The 18,394-nt window shown below is 56.9% G+C and overlaps 1 protein-coding gene across 5 annotated transcripts in view; it reads left to right on the forward strand.

Moving 5' to 3' along the window:
- DAG1 (dystroglycan 1) overlaps positions 1-18,258 on the forward strand; it is a 39,091-nt gene extending 20,833 nt beyond the window's left edge. For all 5 annotated transcript variants that reach the window (XM_082767932.1, XM_082767933.1, XM_082767934.1 and 2 more), the window contains 2 exons: positions 4,966-5,374; positions 14,680-18,258. In XM_082767932.1, the coding sequence (XP_082624058.1) occupies positions 5,093-5,374; positions 14,680-17,088 (2,691 nt within the window). In that variant the 5' untranslated portion in view covers positions 4,966-5,092 and the 3' untranslated portion in view covers positions 17,089-18,258. The remainder of the gene's footprint in view (positions 1-4,965; positions 5,375-14,679) is intronic.
- Positions 18,259-18,394: the final 136 nt, after the last annotated feature.

Raw genomic sequence — 18,394 nt, forward strand, 5'->3', positions numbered from 1 at the left:
GAGGGCACAGTGCGTGCCATCAAGCCCGGTTCGGGTCTGGCCCCTTGCTCCCAGCCCCAGTTCCCCCCGGGCAATGCGGTTGTTCCTCGTGCGGGATCCATCCCGTACCTCTGGTGATCCCCAGTGCCCTTCTCCTGAGGTCGGGAGCGGTGCTTGATGCGGGGGCAGCGCAGTGGAGCTCTCCTCGGGTGGTATTCGGAGCTCCCTCCTTCTACTTGTTGCTGGATGTTTTTATCCTAATTTGTCTGTGCGCTGCCAGCAGCCAGGAAAATGGCACTTCTGACTGCAGCGTTACTAATCGCAGGGGAAAAATGATCTCGGAGGCCTCCGAAATATTTGGGCAGATAATATCTGAGCTTCCTTTTAACTGAACGCACTTGGAGATAGGATCTGAGTTGTCTGTCTGGGAATAACGAAGTGGGAGGAAGGCATCGACTGGGGCTGCTCAAGCTCCCAGCAGCGAGTAAGGAGTCTGGCCCAGCTGAAATCTGCTGCTGCTGGTCACTGCTGCGGGTCTGGTGTGGCAGCAGGTGCTGTGGGCACTCCCTGGCTTCAAGGCACTGCTTAAACACACGACAAGCAGCACGCGTGGGCTTTCAGGGGCCCTGTGAGTGGGGTTTAAAGGCTGGGAGGTGTCCATGGGATCTTCTGGCGAGGTCAGGTCCGTGTGCATGGTTCCTTCCTGGCGGCACAGGTCTGCTCTCAAACAGAAGGTAATGACGGGCAGCAGGAAGCCTTCCTCTTAGCTATGGGGAAGTTAAACATCTCGGCGCTTACTCTAGCAGAATAAGAACTGCTTTGAGGTGTCAGTCGCTGTGACTGCCTGCCCTGCAAGCTTTCGGAAGCTGGTGGTGGCACGTGTGACTCGAGGCAGGGAGCTAGTGACAGTTTGCAGGCAGTTCCCGTGGTTTTGTTCTGCTCGGGTCACAGCCGTGCAGGACAGCTGCTATTTCAGCTCTGAGCCCAAAACGTGCAGACGAGCTTATCTTTTGGAGAGGTGTCTGCTCTTGGAGTGCAGCCGCCCTCCTGCAGGTGTCTGGTCAGCTCTGCTTGACTTCGTTGTGGCTTTGTGGGACACCGAGGGTGATGTCCCGTCCCCTGCTTGGCCTGCTGCCTTGCCCCAGCTGTTGGCTCCTCCTGTGCATGGCAGATGTCCCCAAGCAGCTGCCTTCCTGCGTGTCCCCTCCCGTAACTCACCCTGGGCGCAGCGCTGGCTGAAGCTGGCAAAGCCTGGGTCACATTCTGCTAGCATAAGCATAAATGTGTCCCTGAGCCACTTGGTCCCGCGGTGCTGCCTCCGTGGCCCTCCTGCCCCCTCCCCAAACCCCTCCTCGGCTCCGCCAGCAGCAGCCCCCAGCACCTGCTGTGTGCACACCCAGCCCCGTGCCCTCTCGTGGGTCTGGCCGGTGGCTCTGGGTTTCATCATCCCCCTGCTCGCTGCCTCGACACGCAGCCCCGCGGCCGCCGATGGGGCTTGCCCGGAGATCCTCCTGTGGAAACATGCAGGAGAGATCTGTGCAAAGACAAGAGCTCGGGCTTGGGGAGGTGCTCCGGGCTCCCTTCAGTCGGGTCTGAGTTCCTCTCCTGAGAGAGGGGCCGCTCGGCCGGTGCTGCCCGTGCCGGGGATGCTGTTAGATAAGCAGCTGAGGTAAGTGGGATTCCTCCTCGCTCTCCTAAATACCTTCTGATCTGGAGCAGAGCACGGCAAGGCAGCTACCCGGGCTGTCCGTGCGCTGGGCTCAGCGGCGCTGAGATGCTGGCAGTGATTAATGGCACAGCCCCTGATGCGACCGCGTACGTGGGCACTCGGATTAGACGCCGCTGGACTGGGATTGCTTGCACTGGCTCTTGCTGGAGCAGGGGGATAACTGGCCACAAGGACGAGTGATTGCCAGGACGCTGACCCCGGCTCCACAGCAGGCAGAAGGCGAGGTCCCCGAGGTGTGTGGCTGCTCTGCCCTGCTCTCGCTCCTCCTCTCAGCCCGACCCGCTGTCTGCTCGCTTCTGCGTGCCTGAGTGATGAAGTAGTGCGTGTCCTCGGCACGCCGGTGGGCCTCGGAGGTGCCTGGAGAAGGAGCAAGCTCCGGCGTTGTCTTGACAAGTCAGCATCATATCAAGCTTGCTATCGTATCAACAGCACGGAGCAGGCCCGGCTCTGCGCCTGGGCCGGGGATTTGGCAGCGGGGCTCAGGCACCAACGCTGGCACGTGCGCCAGGCTGGGGCAGATGTTGGTGCTGACTTTGATGTTCAATCCAACGTTTTGGAGGTTCAAAGTTGAGACCGAAAGAGCTCTCACAGGAGCAGGAGGATAAAGAGAAACTCGGTTCTTTCAGAAGATCAGACAGAACTAAACATCCTGAAATTCAGGACTAACCTGAACCTTTGTGTTCTGTGAAACTGGGCAGCACACATCCTGCTGGGAGAGGGAGCGCTCGGCCGCGCGGAGGAGCTGGGGTGGGCTAACCTTGCCCTGTACGCTGACAGGGAGCCCGACAGCCTGAGGCTTTCCATAGATCAGCAGCAGAGACCACTGCAGAGCGCTACCTGTATGTGATTTTTGGCCCTTAAGCTTGTGTGAAATGGTAACCTCTGCTGAGCGCTGGCATTTCTGATCTCCAAGAGCTCCAGCTCTATTCACTCTCTGGAAGATGATCCCAAGAGCCGACTTTTTCCACCTATGACAGAGATGTCTCAAACAAGTGAGTCTGCCCAGGGTAGTACCGTGTGGAAGGCTTTGGGCTCTTGAACTTCCCAGAGGTGCCACGCGGGTCCCCGCCAGTACTTGTCCCGGTCTCATGGAGCATTTGCTCCATGTTCTGCGCTTGCATCTGGACTCACAGCTCTCCCGGCTGCCGGCCTGGCTGAGCAGAGTGCCAGCTGCTGGACACGAGCCTTGTGTCACAGGAGTCATCCCGTCCTGAAGCAGTGTTCCCCATGGACCTCAGTGCTGTGGCTGGGTGCCTTGTCCTGGCTCTCTGGGCCTGGCGTGCGCTGCCTCTCAGCCCCAGCCCGCACAGTGAGCCTGGCACCGCTTCTGTTCTGCTGGTGGTGGGGTGAGGTGGAGCTGTGAGGGTGAGAGGCTCTCCTGGTGGTGTCATTTTGTCTTGGTTCTCCTGGTTTTTCTTTCAAGAGTGGCTACTGAATTCCTCCTGTAGCTCCTGTGCGCTTTGCTTCTGCCTCCTGTGGCTGTTCTTCTGTAGGTTCCTAAAATGAAACCCGGTCTGTGCGACCTGCAAGTGTCAGGCTAAATCTTCACGGCCAGTGCCCGAATTGCTTGGCCGAGGGGCGCGGATCAGCCAGGCAGCGCTTGTTGCCTGCTCCAGTAATTCTTTCTGCAGCGGGGCGATGACTTCATTTTCCTCTCGTGCTTGCCACAGAGATCAGGAGCCGGCTCCTTTCTGCCCAAATACTCCTACCCATGCAGCAGAAGCGCCCTGGGGCAGATCACGTCACTTGGCTGAACAACACAGGGCTGCGCCGTGCTCGCGCGCGGTTCCGCCGTGGCCGCGGTGCGCCAGGGGCTGGCACTGCCCTCGGGACGTGGTGCCAAACCTCTCCAGGTGCCTCCGCAGCTCCGTGTGGCTGCACGCCGGGTGTCTGGCTCTCTGCTGGCACGCAGCATTTCTCCTCCGCTCGGGAGCGGAGGCTTCGCGTGGCCGTGCGGGGCAGCGACGTTTCCGCGCTGATAGCATCTTGGCTCCGCAGCAGCCACATTCTTCAGCCACCGCTGCCGCCTTCCTCCCCTGGCCGTGAGCCTTCGGTCCTGCCCGTACTTGCTGTACGGGCTGCTTTCAGTCCCTCCCCAGCAGGATTTTCCAACGAGCAGGCTGCGGGAGAGGTGTAGCCCATGGACAAGGTGCCACTGTTGCAGTGCCCATAGCCCAGGCTCTGGGGAAGCAAAGGGCAGGTCCTCTTTGTGCTCTTTTTCGGGTGTTGTGCAGGAGGAGGCCGTGCTGCCGTGATGTTCTCCTCGAACACTTTTAGGTTTGGGTACGGAGGAGACTTAATCCTGATAGGCTTCAGGGATGAGGAACTCTGAGGCAGCCTCGGAGCCCGAGGACTTGCTGATGTCCAGAATAGCACAAGCTCTGCGTCACCCTCAGAGCCCCGCAGAGGATCAGTGGTGCCTTTCAGCTTAGTTCCTTAGCTGCTTGGGCCCGGAGCCTGCCAAATGGGAGCTTTACCCACTAGGGCAGCTCGCAACCCTGTTCACACGCCCTTGCAAGAGGCAAACTTGGAAACACGAGCTCGGCAGGCTGGGAGCCACGGGGATTTGCCCTTTGTGGTCGGGATGGGGACTGGGTTTGCTCTAGGAGGACAGAGCTGCTTCCCTTAGCCCAGGGGGAAAGGGTTGGTTGAAGACGTGTGAGTGCCTGGCCCCGGGGAGCCAAGGCCCTTGTGCTCTCTGGCGCTAAGCATGCGTGGCTTGCTTGGGTCTGATTTTGGGGTGGGTGTTGCTGGCCCCAAAAACGAAGCCTGAACACCCCGACTAATACCGAGGTCTGGACCTGAGAGCAGGCCTGGCTGGAAAACCGAGGGCATGGGTCAGAGGAACAGGAGCATCTGTCGTGTGTTGGGTATCAGAGGTTTCCAGGGGGCTTCACGCTGCACGGTGAGCAAGCGAATCCTGTGCCCCAGCCTGACTTCAGCTTGCTGGGCAAGGCCACCTCCTTCCCCATGGCTGCCTCAGGGTGCTGCGGCTCCAGGAGCAGCAGGGCTGTGTGTATGGGAAAGCAGAAGGACCTTATTTATTTCTCTAGAGATGCTGTATGTAGAAAAAGAGCTGGGAAGCTCCTGCTGCCTTCACTGGTAGCAGTAGCTCTTAAAATTAAATCCCAAAGCTGAAACGAAGAGGGTGGTGAGGCAGGAAGCCCTCTGTCCACCGCGAGGAGGTCTGCGTGGATCAGCTGGCTGCCTGGGCTACCCTAATTCCCGTGCTGATTTGGTTTCCTTTCTTTAACCAGGTTCCCAGGATCCCTAGGATGAGGCTGCTGTGAAGGAGGGGCAGACCCTGCCTGCGCTGCCGTGCCTGCAGAGCCCCGCGGCCCCTCCTGGCTGAGCGCCGTCCCCAGAGCAGAGCCGCCGGGCACAATGACTGTCGGATGCGTGCTGCAGCCCCCTGTCCTGGGGAGGACTTTGCTCCCCGTGCTGCTGCTGGCGGCCTCGGCTCACTGCCACTGGCCCAGCGAGCCGGCAGAAGTGGTGCGGGACTGGGAAAACCAGCTGGAGGCCTCCATGCACTCGGTGCTCTCGGACCTCCGAGAGACTGTGCCGGCCGTGGTGGGCATCCCGGACAGCTCCGCCGTGGTGGGCCGCTTCTTCAGAGTCTCCATCCCCACAGATTTAATTGCTTCCAATGGAGAGGTGGTCCAGGTGAGAAATGGCGTTCCCCAAGGCTCGCTTTCAGTTCTGTTCTTGCAGGAGTGGCGCTAATCACCCCACCAACAGGGGGGTCACAGGCACTGCTGTGAAAAAGAAGTATTGCTTTTTTTTTTTTTTTTTTAATCATTTTTCTTACCTCATTGTAAAGTTTCTTTTCTCTACAGTAAGGCAGAGAGGAAACGCCTCTCTTCGGGGACAACTGCTCAGGTTTGTTGGCTGTGCTTAAATGGTGCAGTTCTCAGCCCTTGGGTTGATGGGCACATCCCTGAGGTGTTGCCTCGGGATCAGGGCAGCCACGAATTCCCTGGGACTGCCCTGACACTCGGGGAGCTTGCTGTGCTATGGTAACAAAATATTGTTAGACAAATAGACCGTGTGCTGCGAGCAGGGCTCTGGACTGTGTTCGCCACAGTCTCTCCTGACCTTGTCCCTAGGTCCTCCTGGGAAAGACGAGAGCCTTTCTTTTTATCTGACTTGCCCTCAAGGTTCTGGCACCGCAGGCACCCAAAAACTGAGCTCTGGAAGCAGTCCTGAGGGCAAGGAAGTGTCAGAATAGCCCGGAGGAAGACAGACACGCTGCCAAGCACACGTTCATTGATCTTTAGTCCTTTTCTGGAAGGGTGCTGAGAAGTTGTCGTCTCAGCCTCTGCCTGCTTGGGTGGAGAGTTCAGAAGACTCTATGTTTTGAAAAGAAAACTGAAAATCACCTTCCAGTCTTAGACATATTTTTTTCAGGGAGCAGACTTGAAAAATATTTTTAAAAATCCATTTTTGGGCAATGCTATAAAAAGCCAACCTTCTGGTGCGTCTCAGCAGATCAGAGGGAGATGGAGAGAGCGAGTGGGGAGGCAGCCTGACACGCTGGCTTCTCCTTGAAGGCAGGTTTGTTTGAGCTCTGCGTGCTGTCGTGCAGTCATCTCCATCCAGATCTGTCATCTCGCCGGCTGCAGCGACGGCGCCAGGACCACGATGTGCCGGTGGTAGGCAGAAAACCAGCAGAAAGCGCCCAACAGGGAGTCAGATCCTGGGGAAAGGGGAGGTGGGGGGAGAGCCCTGGGAGCAGAGGAGATGGAGGTGGGACGGGCTGGTCGCAGAGCAGAGGCTGGGATGTTTCACGGAGGGGTGCGTGGCTGCTTTTGGAGTGCAGAGTGCCCTTTGGTGGCACGCTGCGTGCCAGGCAGCTGCTCTGGAGGGAGCAGAGTCTGCAACGTGAATCTTTAGGAGCAAGAGAGGGGCTCAGGGCTGCTCTGCCCCTGGGCCCTACGCCCGCTGCCAGGACCAAGGGAGCTTTATCCTTAGCTGTGAATCCCCCCAGACTTCTGAGGGAGCTGTCAAGGTAACGTGCTCCAGAAATGAGACCTTTGGTTTGGAGTTTAGTATCCGTGGCTTGTTTCGGTGTTGTCTAATGGCTACTTTGACAGCAAGAAGACATTTTCAGTGCTTGCTTAAACACCACAGCTTCCTCTGCCTCCTTTTCCTGGCACAGCAGTTGTCTCTGATAGTTCCAGCAGCTGCAGGAGAACTCCGTGGTACGTTACGTCAACCCCACAGCTTCACACAATGCTTCCAGCACTGCGCTGTCGAGGCGTTTGCTAACAGCAACAGGTGCTTGAGGAGCAGCACGGGCTGTGCCCAAGCAGGGCCGGAGGAGCAGTTGCTGGCTGGGTGCAGTTCAGCAAAGGCTGGGAGCGATTTCCACGCTTGTACATGGGCTTGCCTGAATGCACGTCGCATCTGCCCGCCTTGAAATTGATTTTAGAAGTGAGGCAGGCTCTAGGGCAGCGGTGCTGGCCTCGTCTAGCTGGTGCATCTGGAAGGTCTCTCCCTTGCAGCGAAAGCTGCGTTGGCTGCCAAGCATCGCCGACCTTTCCCTTGGGGATTTGACTCCTGGCTACTGAGAGCTGCGTAGGCAATTCCGGAGCATGGGGTGCCTTTTTTGTTTTACCATCAAGCTTCAGGGCAAGCTGCTCGGCTCTCTTTCGCAGGCTGCCTTGTATTTTTCAGCCAGACCGGTGAAAAGATAACGCGTCTGGATCTAAGGGAGGTGTGCTTGCCAATACTCGGTCTCCTTACATTTCTAAGAAACTTTAAATGAGATACACAAAGAAAAAAACTGACAGTCGGTGTCCCCAAACTTCCAGGAGCTCCCATGGAAGGTGTGATTGCTTCGTTTCTCAGTCATCCCCACTGATTATCGCTCCATACCATGGTGGGGAGTGCCTTGGAGCTGCTTCTCAGATCCTCTCCCTGCTCGTTAGCAGATTCCAGCCGACCCGTCCCGTAGACAAAATAGTTTTCTCTGCAAACTTGGTTGTGGGATGGAAACAATGCCAGGCATTCGCAGCGCTGCGGAGGAGTGCCTGGGAGGAGTGCCTCGCAGGGCGCGCTCCTGCACAGATGTGTGGGCTCTGTGCAATCAGGTACGTGCTCCTGGGAGCAGCCGTGTGCTTCCCTGCCACCCCCAGCCTGCTAACTAGTTTGGGAGTTACTGAATTTCAGAGCCAGCTGCCAGCACGGCTTTGTGGGGCTGGAGAGGAGAAACCACCAGTGCCTGGGTGTGAGGGGTGCTGCCTGCAGCCCCCTGGGTCTTCCAGCTCCTGATTTCGGCTGTGCCCTGCAGCGAGGCTGCTGCCCGGTGTCAGGAAGCATCCTGGATCCCCACATCCCATCCCCACGAAGGCTCTGCAGGGCCTGACCTGCTGCACCCCGCAGCCGTCGGGGCAGGCGTGCTCAGCTGCGTGCCCTTGCTGCAGGGTTCATCGCACCCGGGCCTAAACCCAGCCGGATTTCCTGTTCCTCTTGCTTCCATTTGAAGGCTGTTCCAGAATTTGGTTGTTCTGATTAAAAATGCAGCTTCTGAGCCTAAATTTAGAGATGGCTAGAAATATTTAGACGAGCTGCCCTTTAGCTCAAATCTCTCTCCACCTTCATAATATTTACTTCCCTTATGTATTTATAAGTGACAGGCATATTCCCGTCTTGATTTTATTAGGTTAAACAAGCCAATCTCTTTAGTCTTTCCCCATAAAATAAGCTTTTTTTTTTTTCCTCTCCTCATCCTTGCAGCTGTCTAGCTGTCTTCTGCACCTCTTCCAGCTTGAGTTTATTTTTCTTGTGGTTGCGTGACCGGTGCTGCACAAAATACCCCAGGTGCAATTTTACCAGAGCCTTGTGTAAAGGCATCAAAACTTCCTTTTCTTTGCTGTAAATAACCTGTCCTATAATTGTGTGCTTTTCCACGTCTGCCTTACTTCAGCTCAATCTCATGATCAGCTGAAGCACCCAAGTCTGTAGGTTTTTTTCCGCTTCCAGTTCGTGAGATATCCCAGAAGAGTGCAGTAGGCAGGGGAGGCAGTTTTTGACTTGGCATTGCCGATCCTGGTCTCTCTGAGGTCTGGCACTCCACTTTTTGTCCCATTTTTCCTGCATGAAAATCTAAGCCTACCATCACTCAGTGACGGTACAGAGTCAAGGCGAGGCGAGCAGCACCTTTGCAGAGTTGGGGACTGGCTCTTTGAGCAAGCACATCCCGCTGCTCCCGTTGCCCCCAGGATGATGATTCCCACCCAGAGCAGGAACACCGACACTGGGCTTGGCCCACCAAAGAAAAGCCATACCAAGGAGGGCATTCGTGTGATGACCGCCTCCACCCCGGCTTCCAGGAGTTGATCTGGCTGGAGTGGGAACTGTTGTCGAAAGCATCGGACATCGCCACGTCTGGGAGAGGCTTTCTGATGCCGAGCTGTGAGCCAGAGGCAGCATTTCTGACATCTGGGCTCCGTGTGCCTCCCCAGAAACACCAGGCAGGGCACCCAGATCTCCCTGTGAAGTGCAGCCCCAAGGCGTGCACCTAAAATACGACATTTTGGTGACTCCTTATCCCCTGTGCATCCCTAACAGCGGTAAGCAGACCCAATAGGGAGCACACTCGCTGTGTGAGCAGCGTGCTGCACCTTCCGCTGGGGAAGTATAGATGCCGCCTGGCCCTCTCCTGGCAGTCCAGGGGTGTCGTGGCCCACAGGTACATGTCACCTTTGTGAAACGCCTTGCTTGAGTGGCTCCAAGGCACCAAGGCAGAATGGAAGGAAAGGAAGCTGTTGCATCCCGTTAGCACCTGCCCACCCTAAATACTCCCTAATATTCCTCTAAATACTCCCTAATACTCCTCACCTGGCTGGTGACGAGGAAGGGTGATGATTCAGGCCTGGGACAGGTCCCAAGTAGCAGATCTGCTCCTTGGCTGATGCTAAGGAGAAGTTTCCAGGTGAGCACTGCTGAGTTTTCCTGGTCCTGGCTCCCTAGTTCTGGGCTGTGATGTGCACGACCTCCCCAGGGCTTTGTTGGGAAGACGAGTGAAAAAACACTTAGTGGGGCTCCCCACAAGCTGCCGCTCCTTGCAAAGGCAGCTGGTGGCCAAGAGGTGAGAGCAGCGGGAGTAAATCAGGGAGCAGCTGCTCGTGGTGCAGCCGTGCCGTGGGTTCTGGGGGCAGCGAGAGCATCGCCTGCTCAAAAAGGAGCCTTGCTCTCCAGACAGGAGCCTGGCTTTCTGAGGGTGGTTCTTTTCTGGACAGGATCCGTGGAGCTCGAGTTGCAGGCGCCCTAACGCTGAGCTGTGCTGTGGGTGCTGTGCGCGATGCCAGCCCCTGCTCCGAGGCGGCGACCTGGGCAAGGGGCCAGGCGTCAGAAGCCAGCCTTGAAATACCAGGGCACGCTGAGTTTTATGGAGGAGAAGCACAAAATACTGTTTTGTTTTGTTTTGTTTTTTTTTTCTCCTGCAGCGTTCCTTATTTCAAAGATTTTTAACTGCATGTGAATTTTAGCACTGGTATTTCTCCAAGAGTGGGGGATAAGCGAACGGTCCCGAGGGGCTGTGTGGCCAAGCTGGGCATCCTAAAAGGCTCCGTGCGCTGAGCTGGTTGGGCTTCATCTCGCTCCCAGGGTCCTCGGTTTTCTTAGACTTTGCCCAACTAAAAGGCACAGCAACAGCAGCTATTTACAGGGAGTGTGCTGGGAGAAATGGCAGCGCCTGGAACAGGTCCAGGCAAAGGGCTTCTTGGGCAAGGCTTTGCTCTGCCACGGTGCTGCAATCGGGGAGATAAGATGAGCTGATAAGATCTCTGTTGGGGGGCTGAGGGGGCTGCTTATCTTTTTCCTGCAGCAAAACAAAGTCGGGGAATTTGGCATTTTCAGCGCACGCTTAGTAACGAGCTCTGAATTTGAAGGAGTGGAAAAAGTGACTCAATCTAATTATAAACTAGCTTTTCAGCCGGGCCGGGAAGTTCCTTGTTTTGTCCTGCTCTTACGGGCTGCTGCCCTGAGCATCCGGGGAGACTGAAATGAGACGGTGGAGTCCTGTGAACGGGCTGACCTGAGATCGCTGGATCGGGCTCGCCTTTCCTCGCCGCTGTCCTGAATGCCAGATTTCCAGTAATCTGCTGACCGCAGGAAGAAATTGCAGGGCTGTGCGGCCGCAGCGCTAAACCCCCGGTGCTTGGCATCCCCGCCGTGTGGTATTTTCGCTTCCCTTTGGCCTTTCGCTCACAAAAAGCCGTGCAGAAAGGAGAGACCGACTCAACTTTTTCTTTTTGGGCCGTTTGAGGCTTTTCCTGCCCCACTCGCCCCCTGCCCGGCCGAGGAAGCGGGGCGTGGGCAGCTGCGCCTGCCGGCTCTGACAATGAGGCCAAACAAACCCTTCCAAGCCGGCCGCGCGAGCCGATGAAAGGGGCATTTCTTGGGACACTCAATGTTTTGTCGTGACCTCCCGGTGAAACAGCTGTTGTGTTCCCTCGCCCAGGCAGAGTGGGCCTCTGAATAGTGCCCTTTCAGCCAGCGCGGAGGCGCAGCTGGAAGAGAAGCCGTCGGGGTGGGAGGATGCGAGAATGGCACGAGCTGGGCGTAGCTGCCCCAGCGCGAGGCCATTTTGCCCATGGGAAGGAGCTGGTGGAGCAAAGCACGGCCCAACACACATCCACAAAGGGAGGGAGGGAAGGAGGGAGCAGCTTCCCATGCAGGGTCTTTGCCTGCCCCGTGCTGGGAAAGCCGGGTGAGCGGCAGCACAGCGTGGCGGTCAGGTTGTCACAGGCACACACAGGTTAGCACAGCTCTGCCTTCTGGGTCCCTAGGGACTGAGGCTCGAGCTCCAAAAGGCCAGGACCCGGAGTATATCCTCCGCCACCACCTTGCTGTCTCATAGCTTTCCCAGCCAAAAGGTTTGTTGTTTTTGGAGGCAGCAGCTCCAATCCCCCAGTGATGTTCAGGAGCTGAAGGCTTCAAGAGGAGCCCACCTGCCTGGCACCGCTGCTTTTTGCCAGGCGAGCCCCACGCGATGCCCAGCTTGCAGTGCTGCATTTCAGGAAAGCTGTGGGGCTCAGGCTGCCTGTTGCTCCTGCTGACAAAGCTGCCCCTAGCAGTGGGCTGAGATGAAGCCTGGCCTTAGGCAAACAGCTTAAATTTGACTCTTTCTTCGCAGCTATATTTGCATTTGAATCGTCTCCTTTCCGTTTTCTTTCCCCTGCCTGCTGGTTAATTGCTTGCAGAAGCCCGAGCACTGCCTGGGTCAGCCGCCCTGAGCACAGTTCAGCTCACACGCAGAGGGCTCTCTTTTGGTTTTTCTCCTTCCTGGCCGTGTGCGTCCAGGTAATGCCGAAGGAGCAACCCAGAAGAAGGGGAGTTAGCATCGGTGGTGATACTCCACATGAAATCACCAGCAGCTGGGTCTGCGTCGCAGCAGCAGCCGGGCGCAGGGAGAAGAGGCAGCGGAAGATCTGGAGGAGCTGCAGGAGCATCCACACCCACTCCTGCCCCAAAGCAGTCAGGATTTTTTCAGGACTGACTGGATGGAAGGCGCTCAGGAAGCACAAATGCGGAGTCCTCGGCTGCCCCTGCTGGCAGGGGTCTGGCAGGATGGGCTGGGAAGGGCAGCAGGGCTGTGCTGCTGTGCTTGTGAGCCCCGTGCCTGCTCCTGGCAAAGGACTTGCTGCCTCCTTTTTGCAGGATTCAATGGAAGGAGGAGGAGGACTGAATACTTGGAGGATTAGAGGGAACTTTTGTAGGCAAGAATGCTGTATTTTTTTGCGCCTGAATGCCCTTGGAGGCAACAGCTTTGCTCACTTCATTTTCTTGTCTTTGTCTTGCAAGCTACAGGGCTTTGAGATCTAAGTTTCAAAACCAAATCAAATTGAGCTATCTTCCTGTACGAGCTGCCTGACTGCTCCCGGCCAGCCTAAAAATAACAGGCCCTGTGTGTCTGAGGGGACTCTGTGAGCTGGGGCTTCAAAGCCAGCCAGACCACTGCATGTACTTAAAGTTGCGAACATGGCTAATTTTTTAATGGTCCTCCATACACTGCTGGGCTTGTGTAATCTGTAGCCGATAAGCATTCATTTGCAATTATCTCAAATAATAGGAAAACAAAGACAGTCTTTTTTCTTGAGCAACAGACGAGTTATTTTGAAACCAGAGCCCTTGTGAGAAGCGGCAGGGCTTAGGGCTGGTATTTACCGTGTGCACGAAACACTGGGAAACTTCTTACATGAAAACTAGAGATCCCAAATCATTAACTCTGAGCAGCCTTAACAAACACCGTTTGAAGCAATATCTGGAGGAAACGTTGCTAGAACAGAGTCCAGGGCTCAGCTCTAGTTTCGCAGTGCCGCAAGCACAGCACAGCACCCTAACAGCTGGGCTCAGGCACGGCCTGGCGCTGGGCTGTCACTTGTGGCCTTCCTAAAGATCTCCCTGGGGAGCCACAGGCATCTTCACGGCTTTCCTGTGCGTAACCCATGTAAAGCTGATTTTTTTCTAATTTTGCAGAGCCTTGAGAAGCAGTCTGCACGTCCTCTCAGGTTGAAAAGCTGGCTCAGCTGTTTTTAAATCAGGTTTAAGTGGTTTTCTAAATGTTTTGCAGCCATCGCGTCCCTGCTAGAACAAGCTGTCCTGGCAGGTGATTGCCTGGCCTGGTTTTGTTTCCTAGGGGAGCCGGGTACTGGGTGTTAACCTGCCTGCAGCTTCATTTTCGTTGGGTTCCTGGGGGTGCCAGGGAATGGTGCAAGCTGTGAGGAGGGGCACGGGCATGGGCACAAGGCCTCCTCGTCTGGCAGGGCAGCACCGGGCCGTGGCCGAGTCCTCTTCTGGAGCGTGAGATGCGGCAGAAAGGACACCTTGTTCCTGCCAGAGGGGGCCCAGCACCGCGTGCCCAGCTCAGGTGGAGGCTGGCTTTCCTCCGGGCCACCCCAGGGTAAAAGCAGCTTCTGTTCTTGCTGTGCTGGGGAGGAGGGGGCCGGCAGCGCTGCCAAAAACCGCTGCTTTCTGCCAGGCGAGCGGGTAAACGGCAAAGCCGAGTGGAGGGATGTTCACGTCCCAGAGCCCGGGCTTGGGGGGGGCTGGCTTTTTGCGGCTGGTGCCAGCGGGAATCCGAAGTCCCTGCTCTCTGACACCGCTTGTTAGGAGTTAACGAAAAGATGTGCTCACAGCTTTAAACTCTGCTCTATAAAGTGTACCGAGCGTGTGTCTCGTGATGTGCTCTCCAGCTTGTCTGGGCTGGCAGAAAGCGAGGCTGATTCTTTGCAGATGAGAGGAAGAAGGGTGGTGCCCTTGCAGCCGTGGCTGAAACCCTCCGCTGCTCTTGCACAAAAGCTTTCTCATGCTGCCATCCCCAGTGGACTTTCAGGCCCTGTGTTACCCTCGCAGTTAGCCTCCTCTTCTTCCTCTCCTCGCCCTTTTGAAGTAGAGGCTTTGTTCTTTGTAGGTGAAAAGCACAAAAAGAGCCAGCGAAGGGAGCTGGACATGGTGCGGCTCTGCGAGCCTTTCCCTGGAGCTCTTGCATACAGGGGTGGGAAGAGAGACCCCGGTGTCGCAGCCAGCAGTGGGGGACATCGCTCTGTGCCCGTGTGTCCCCAGGCACCCCACAGCAGGGACCTGCAGCTCAGCACAGAGCACAGCGTGCAGGTGGCTGTTCCTGGCGTGCTCTCGGCCGTGCTGGTGGCACTTGTGGCAGAACCGGGGCCTAACCCACGTAGGCAAAGCAGGTCAGGAGTCTGGCAAGAGACCTTTGTGGGACTTTATGAGCTCCTGGGGCTCCTTAAGTCCTTTGGGACTGGCACACCCCACAGAGCCAGCCCTTGTCACCACGCTGAGGAGATGCCTTGGGCTGCCCTGTTCCGGACAGGTGGTTCCTTCGCCAATTATTAGCCTTCAGATTTTTTTTCCTTGATCCTTTTGATTAAATGCTATTGCTGGTAGCACCTGCCCTAATGCCATACTTCTAAAAACACCTTCTTTTTGTCTTTCTTTGGTAGATCTCCGAAGCTGGGAAGGAGTCCTTGCCCTCTTGGTTGCACTGGAATGCAGAGAGCAGCTCCCTGGAAGGGCTGCCCCTCGACACGGATAAGGGCGTCCACTACATCTCGGTGGCCACGCTGCAGCCCTTCCCCAACGGGAGCTACGTGCCGCAGACCACAAACGTGTTCTCCGTTGAGGTCCACCAAGAAGACCACAACGAGCCTCAGTCGGTGCGAGTGGCGGTCCAAGACACGGGCGAGGCAGCGCCCTTTGTGTGTGGCGCAGAAGAGCCGGTGACCGTCCTGACCGTCATTTTGGATGCCGACTTAACAAAAATGACACCAAAGCAGAGGATCGAACTTCTAAACAGAATGAGAAGCTTCTCGGAGGTGGAGCTTCACAACATGAAGTTGGTTCCTGTTGTAAATAACAAACTCTTTGACATGTCAGCCTTCATGGCTGGACCGGGAAATGCGAAGAAGGTGGTGGAAAACGGGGCCTTACTCTCGTGGAAGCTGGGATGCTCTCTGAGCCAAAACAGCGTGCCCAACATCAGCAAGGTGGAGGCTCCGGCTAAGGAAGGAACGATGTCTGCCCGCCTCGGCTACCCCGTCGTTGGCTGGCACATCGCCAACAAGAAACCTCACCTCCCCAAGAGGATGCGTCGGCAGATCAACGCCACCCCCACGCCTCTGACCGCCGTCGGGCCGCCCACCACCGCCGCGCAAGAGCCCCCGACGAGGATCGTCCCCACCCCGACGTCGCCTGCCATAGCGCCCCCCACGGAGACGACGGCACCCCCCGTCAGGGAGCCCATCCCGCTGCCGAGGAAGCCCACGGTCACCATCAGAACAAGGGGCCCCATCGTCCAGACACCCACGCTTGGACCAATCCAGCCCACCAGGGTGATAGAAGGCACCGGTACGGCCTCCGTGCCGATTCGCCCCACGATGCCTGGGTACGTAGAGCCCACCGCGGTGATCACGCCGCCCACGACCACCACCAAGAAGCCCAGAGTCTCCACGCTGAAGCCCGCCACGCCATCCACGACCGATTCCTCCACGGTGACGACGCGGAGGCCTACTCGAAGGCCCAAAACGCCCCGTCCGACAAAGCCTCCCAGCACCACCAGATCCCCGATCTCCAAGCTGACCACCGCCTCCCCGCCGAGCCGCGTGCGCACCACAGCTAGCGGGATCCCCCGGCCCTGGGAGCCAAACGAGCCGCCCAAGCTGACAAACCACATCGACAGGGTTGACGCGTGGGAGGGCACTTACTTCGAGGTTAAAATACCCTCAGATACCTTTTACGATAAGGAAGACACCACCACTGACAAGCTGCAGCTGACCTTGAAGCTGAAGGAGCAGCAAATGTTAGAGGAGAATTCGTGGGTCCAGTTCAACAGCACAAGCCAGCTCATGTACGGCATGCCAGACCACAACCACATCGGGAAGCACGAGTATTTCATGTATGCCACAGACAAAGGCGGGCTCTTTGCCGTGGATGCCTTTGAAATCCACGTCCATAAACGCCCGCATGGGGACAAGTCTCCAGTGAAGTTCAAGGCCAGGTTGGAAGGAGACCACAACGCGGTGGTGAATGACATCAATAAGAAGATCATGCTGGTGAAGAAGCTGGCTCTGGCGTTCGGCGACAGGAACAGCAGCACCATCACGGTGCAGGACATTGCCAAAGGCTCCATTGTGGTGGAATGGACGAACAACACGCTGCCTGTCGAGCCCTGCCCCCGGGAGCAGATCCGGACTTTGAGCAAAAAGATTGCAGATGACTCGGGGGGGCCAAGCCTGGCTTTCTCCAACATCTTACAGCCCGAGTTCAAGCCTCTGAACGTGTCGGTGGTCGGCTCCGGCAGCTGCAGGCACATCCAGTTTATCCCCGTGACGAAGGACGGGCGGGTGATCTCGGAGGCAACGCCAACGCTGGCGGCCGGCAAAGACCCTGAGAAGAGCAGCGAGGATGACGTGTACCTGCACACCGTCATCCCCGCCGTGGTGGTGGCCGCCATCCTCCTGGTGGCCGGCATCATCGCCATGATCTGCTACCGCAAGAAGAGGAAAGGCAAGCTCACCATCGAAGACCAGGCCACCTTCATCAAGAAGGGCGTGCCCATCATCTTCGCCGATGAGCTGGACGACTCCAAGCCTCCGCCGTCATCCAGCATGCCCCTCATCCTCCAGGAGGAGAAAGCCCCGCTGCCCCCCCCGGAGTACCCGAACCAGAGCATGCCGGAGACCACGCCGCTCAACCAGGACACCATCGGGGAGTACACGCCGCTGCGGGACGAGGACCCCAACGCGCCGCCCTACCAGCCGCCCCCCCCCTTCACCGCGCCCATGGAGGGGAAGGGCTCCCGCCCGAAGAACATGACCCCCTACCGCTCCCCGCCGCCCTACGTCCCCCCTTAACGAACCGGACACCATCGGGGGAGAAGGGGCCTCCGGTCCCACACCGGTGCTGTCTGTGGGCCGGCAGCCCCCTCGCCAGCCGGGAAGCCCAAATCCCAGCCCGCTCCCGAGCAGGCCCCCTCCGGCTGCGCCCGCCACACCAGAGTGCTCGTGGAACCTGGGGGACACTTGTTTTATTTTTGCCTAACAAGCTTTGGTTTTATTTTATTCCTAGAGAAATTCTCGGCTCAAAATCCGTCTTTCTGGCGCCGGGTTCCGGATGCGGCCGGGGCCGGCGCAGAGGGCAGGGAGGGGGGGGCGAGCAGGCAGCACTGGGGTGGCACTCTGGGTCTCCGCTGTTTGCCTTTAACACTAACTGTACTGTTTTTTCTATTCACGTGTGTCTAGCTACAGGACGTAACATGAAAGGTAGCCTAAAAATAATTAAATTCAAGGGACTTTCTGAAGTTGACGTTTTAAGTTTTTACAGTTAATCTACTGTTTACCTAAACTCCTATCTATATAGTTTTGGGGGCTGGGGGGGAAGCGCTATGCTACAAATAAGCTCCGGGGGTGTTCCAGGCCTAGGGAGAGGGTGGGCCTAGAGGCCAGCCAGCCCTGTCGCTAGGGGGAGATCGGTTTCTTGGTTTGTTTTGTTGGTTTTTGTTTTCGTTTTGTTGTTTTTACTTTATTTTTTAATCAAAGAAATCCTGTTTTTCTCACGCATCACGAAACAGCCACCAGTTGGGTCAGAGCAGCCGGGGTGCCGTAGGCACGGGGCTGCTGCCTACGGGGGGCTCCGGCAAGGAGCCCGTGTGAGGGTGGGTGCCGGGGCTGAGGGGGCTTTTGTAAGGAAAAAAAGCTCCCCGTGGGGCGTTTTGGGGACAGTGGGGGGTTTCCGTAGCACACTGCCATCTCTCCACCGGGACTCCTCTCCTGCAGGGTGACCCTGGGGTGGCCGCCCTGGCTGCCCGGCCACGCGGCCGTGGGCAGAGCCCCGCGGCTCCTGGAAAAGTTTAACGAGGAGATTAAAAAAAAAAAAAAAAAAGGAAAAAAAAAAAAAAGGATAGTGAATAGTCAAACAATCAGTGAACTCTCAAATCTAATTTTTTTACTAAATTTTTGATACAGCCTCGAATCGTTTTATTAAAAAATATCTATAAATATAATTAAAAATCGGTAACGCTGACAGCACTTTGTACGGGCTCAGCTTCTTCGTTCGCCCGCGGCCTCCGTCCTCCTGGCCTCTGTCCTGGGGGCTGCCTCCTGCCCTCCCGGCGGGCTCCGTTTGGGCACAAATACAGCTTTTTTACCATTTTCCCCACCG

This window comes from Aythya marila, assembly GCF_965140915.1.
Source record: "Aythya marila genome assembly, chromosome: 10".
In the NCBI taxonomy this organism is placed as follows: Eukaryota; Metazoa; Chordata; class Aves; order Anseriformes; family Anatidae; genus Aythya; species Aythya marila.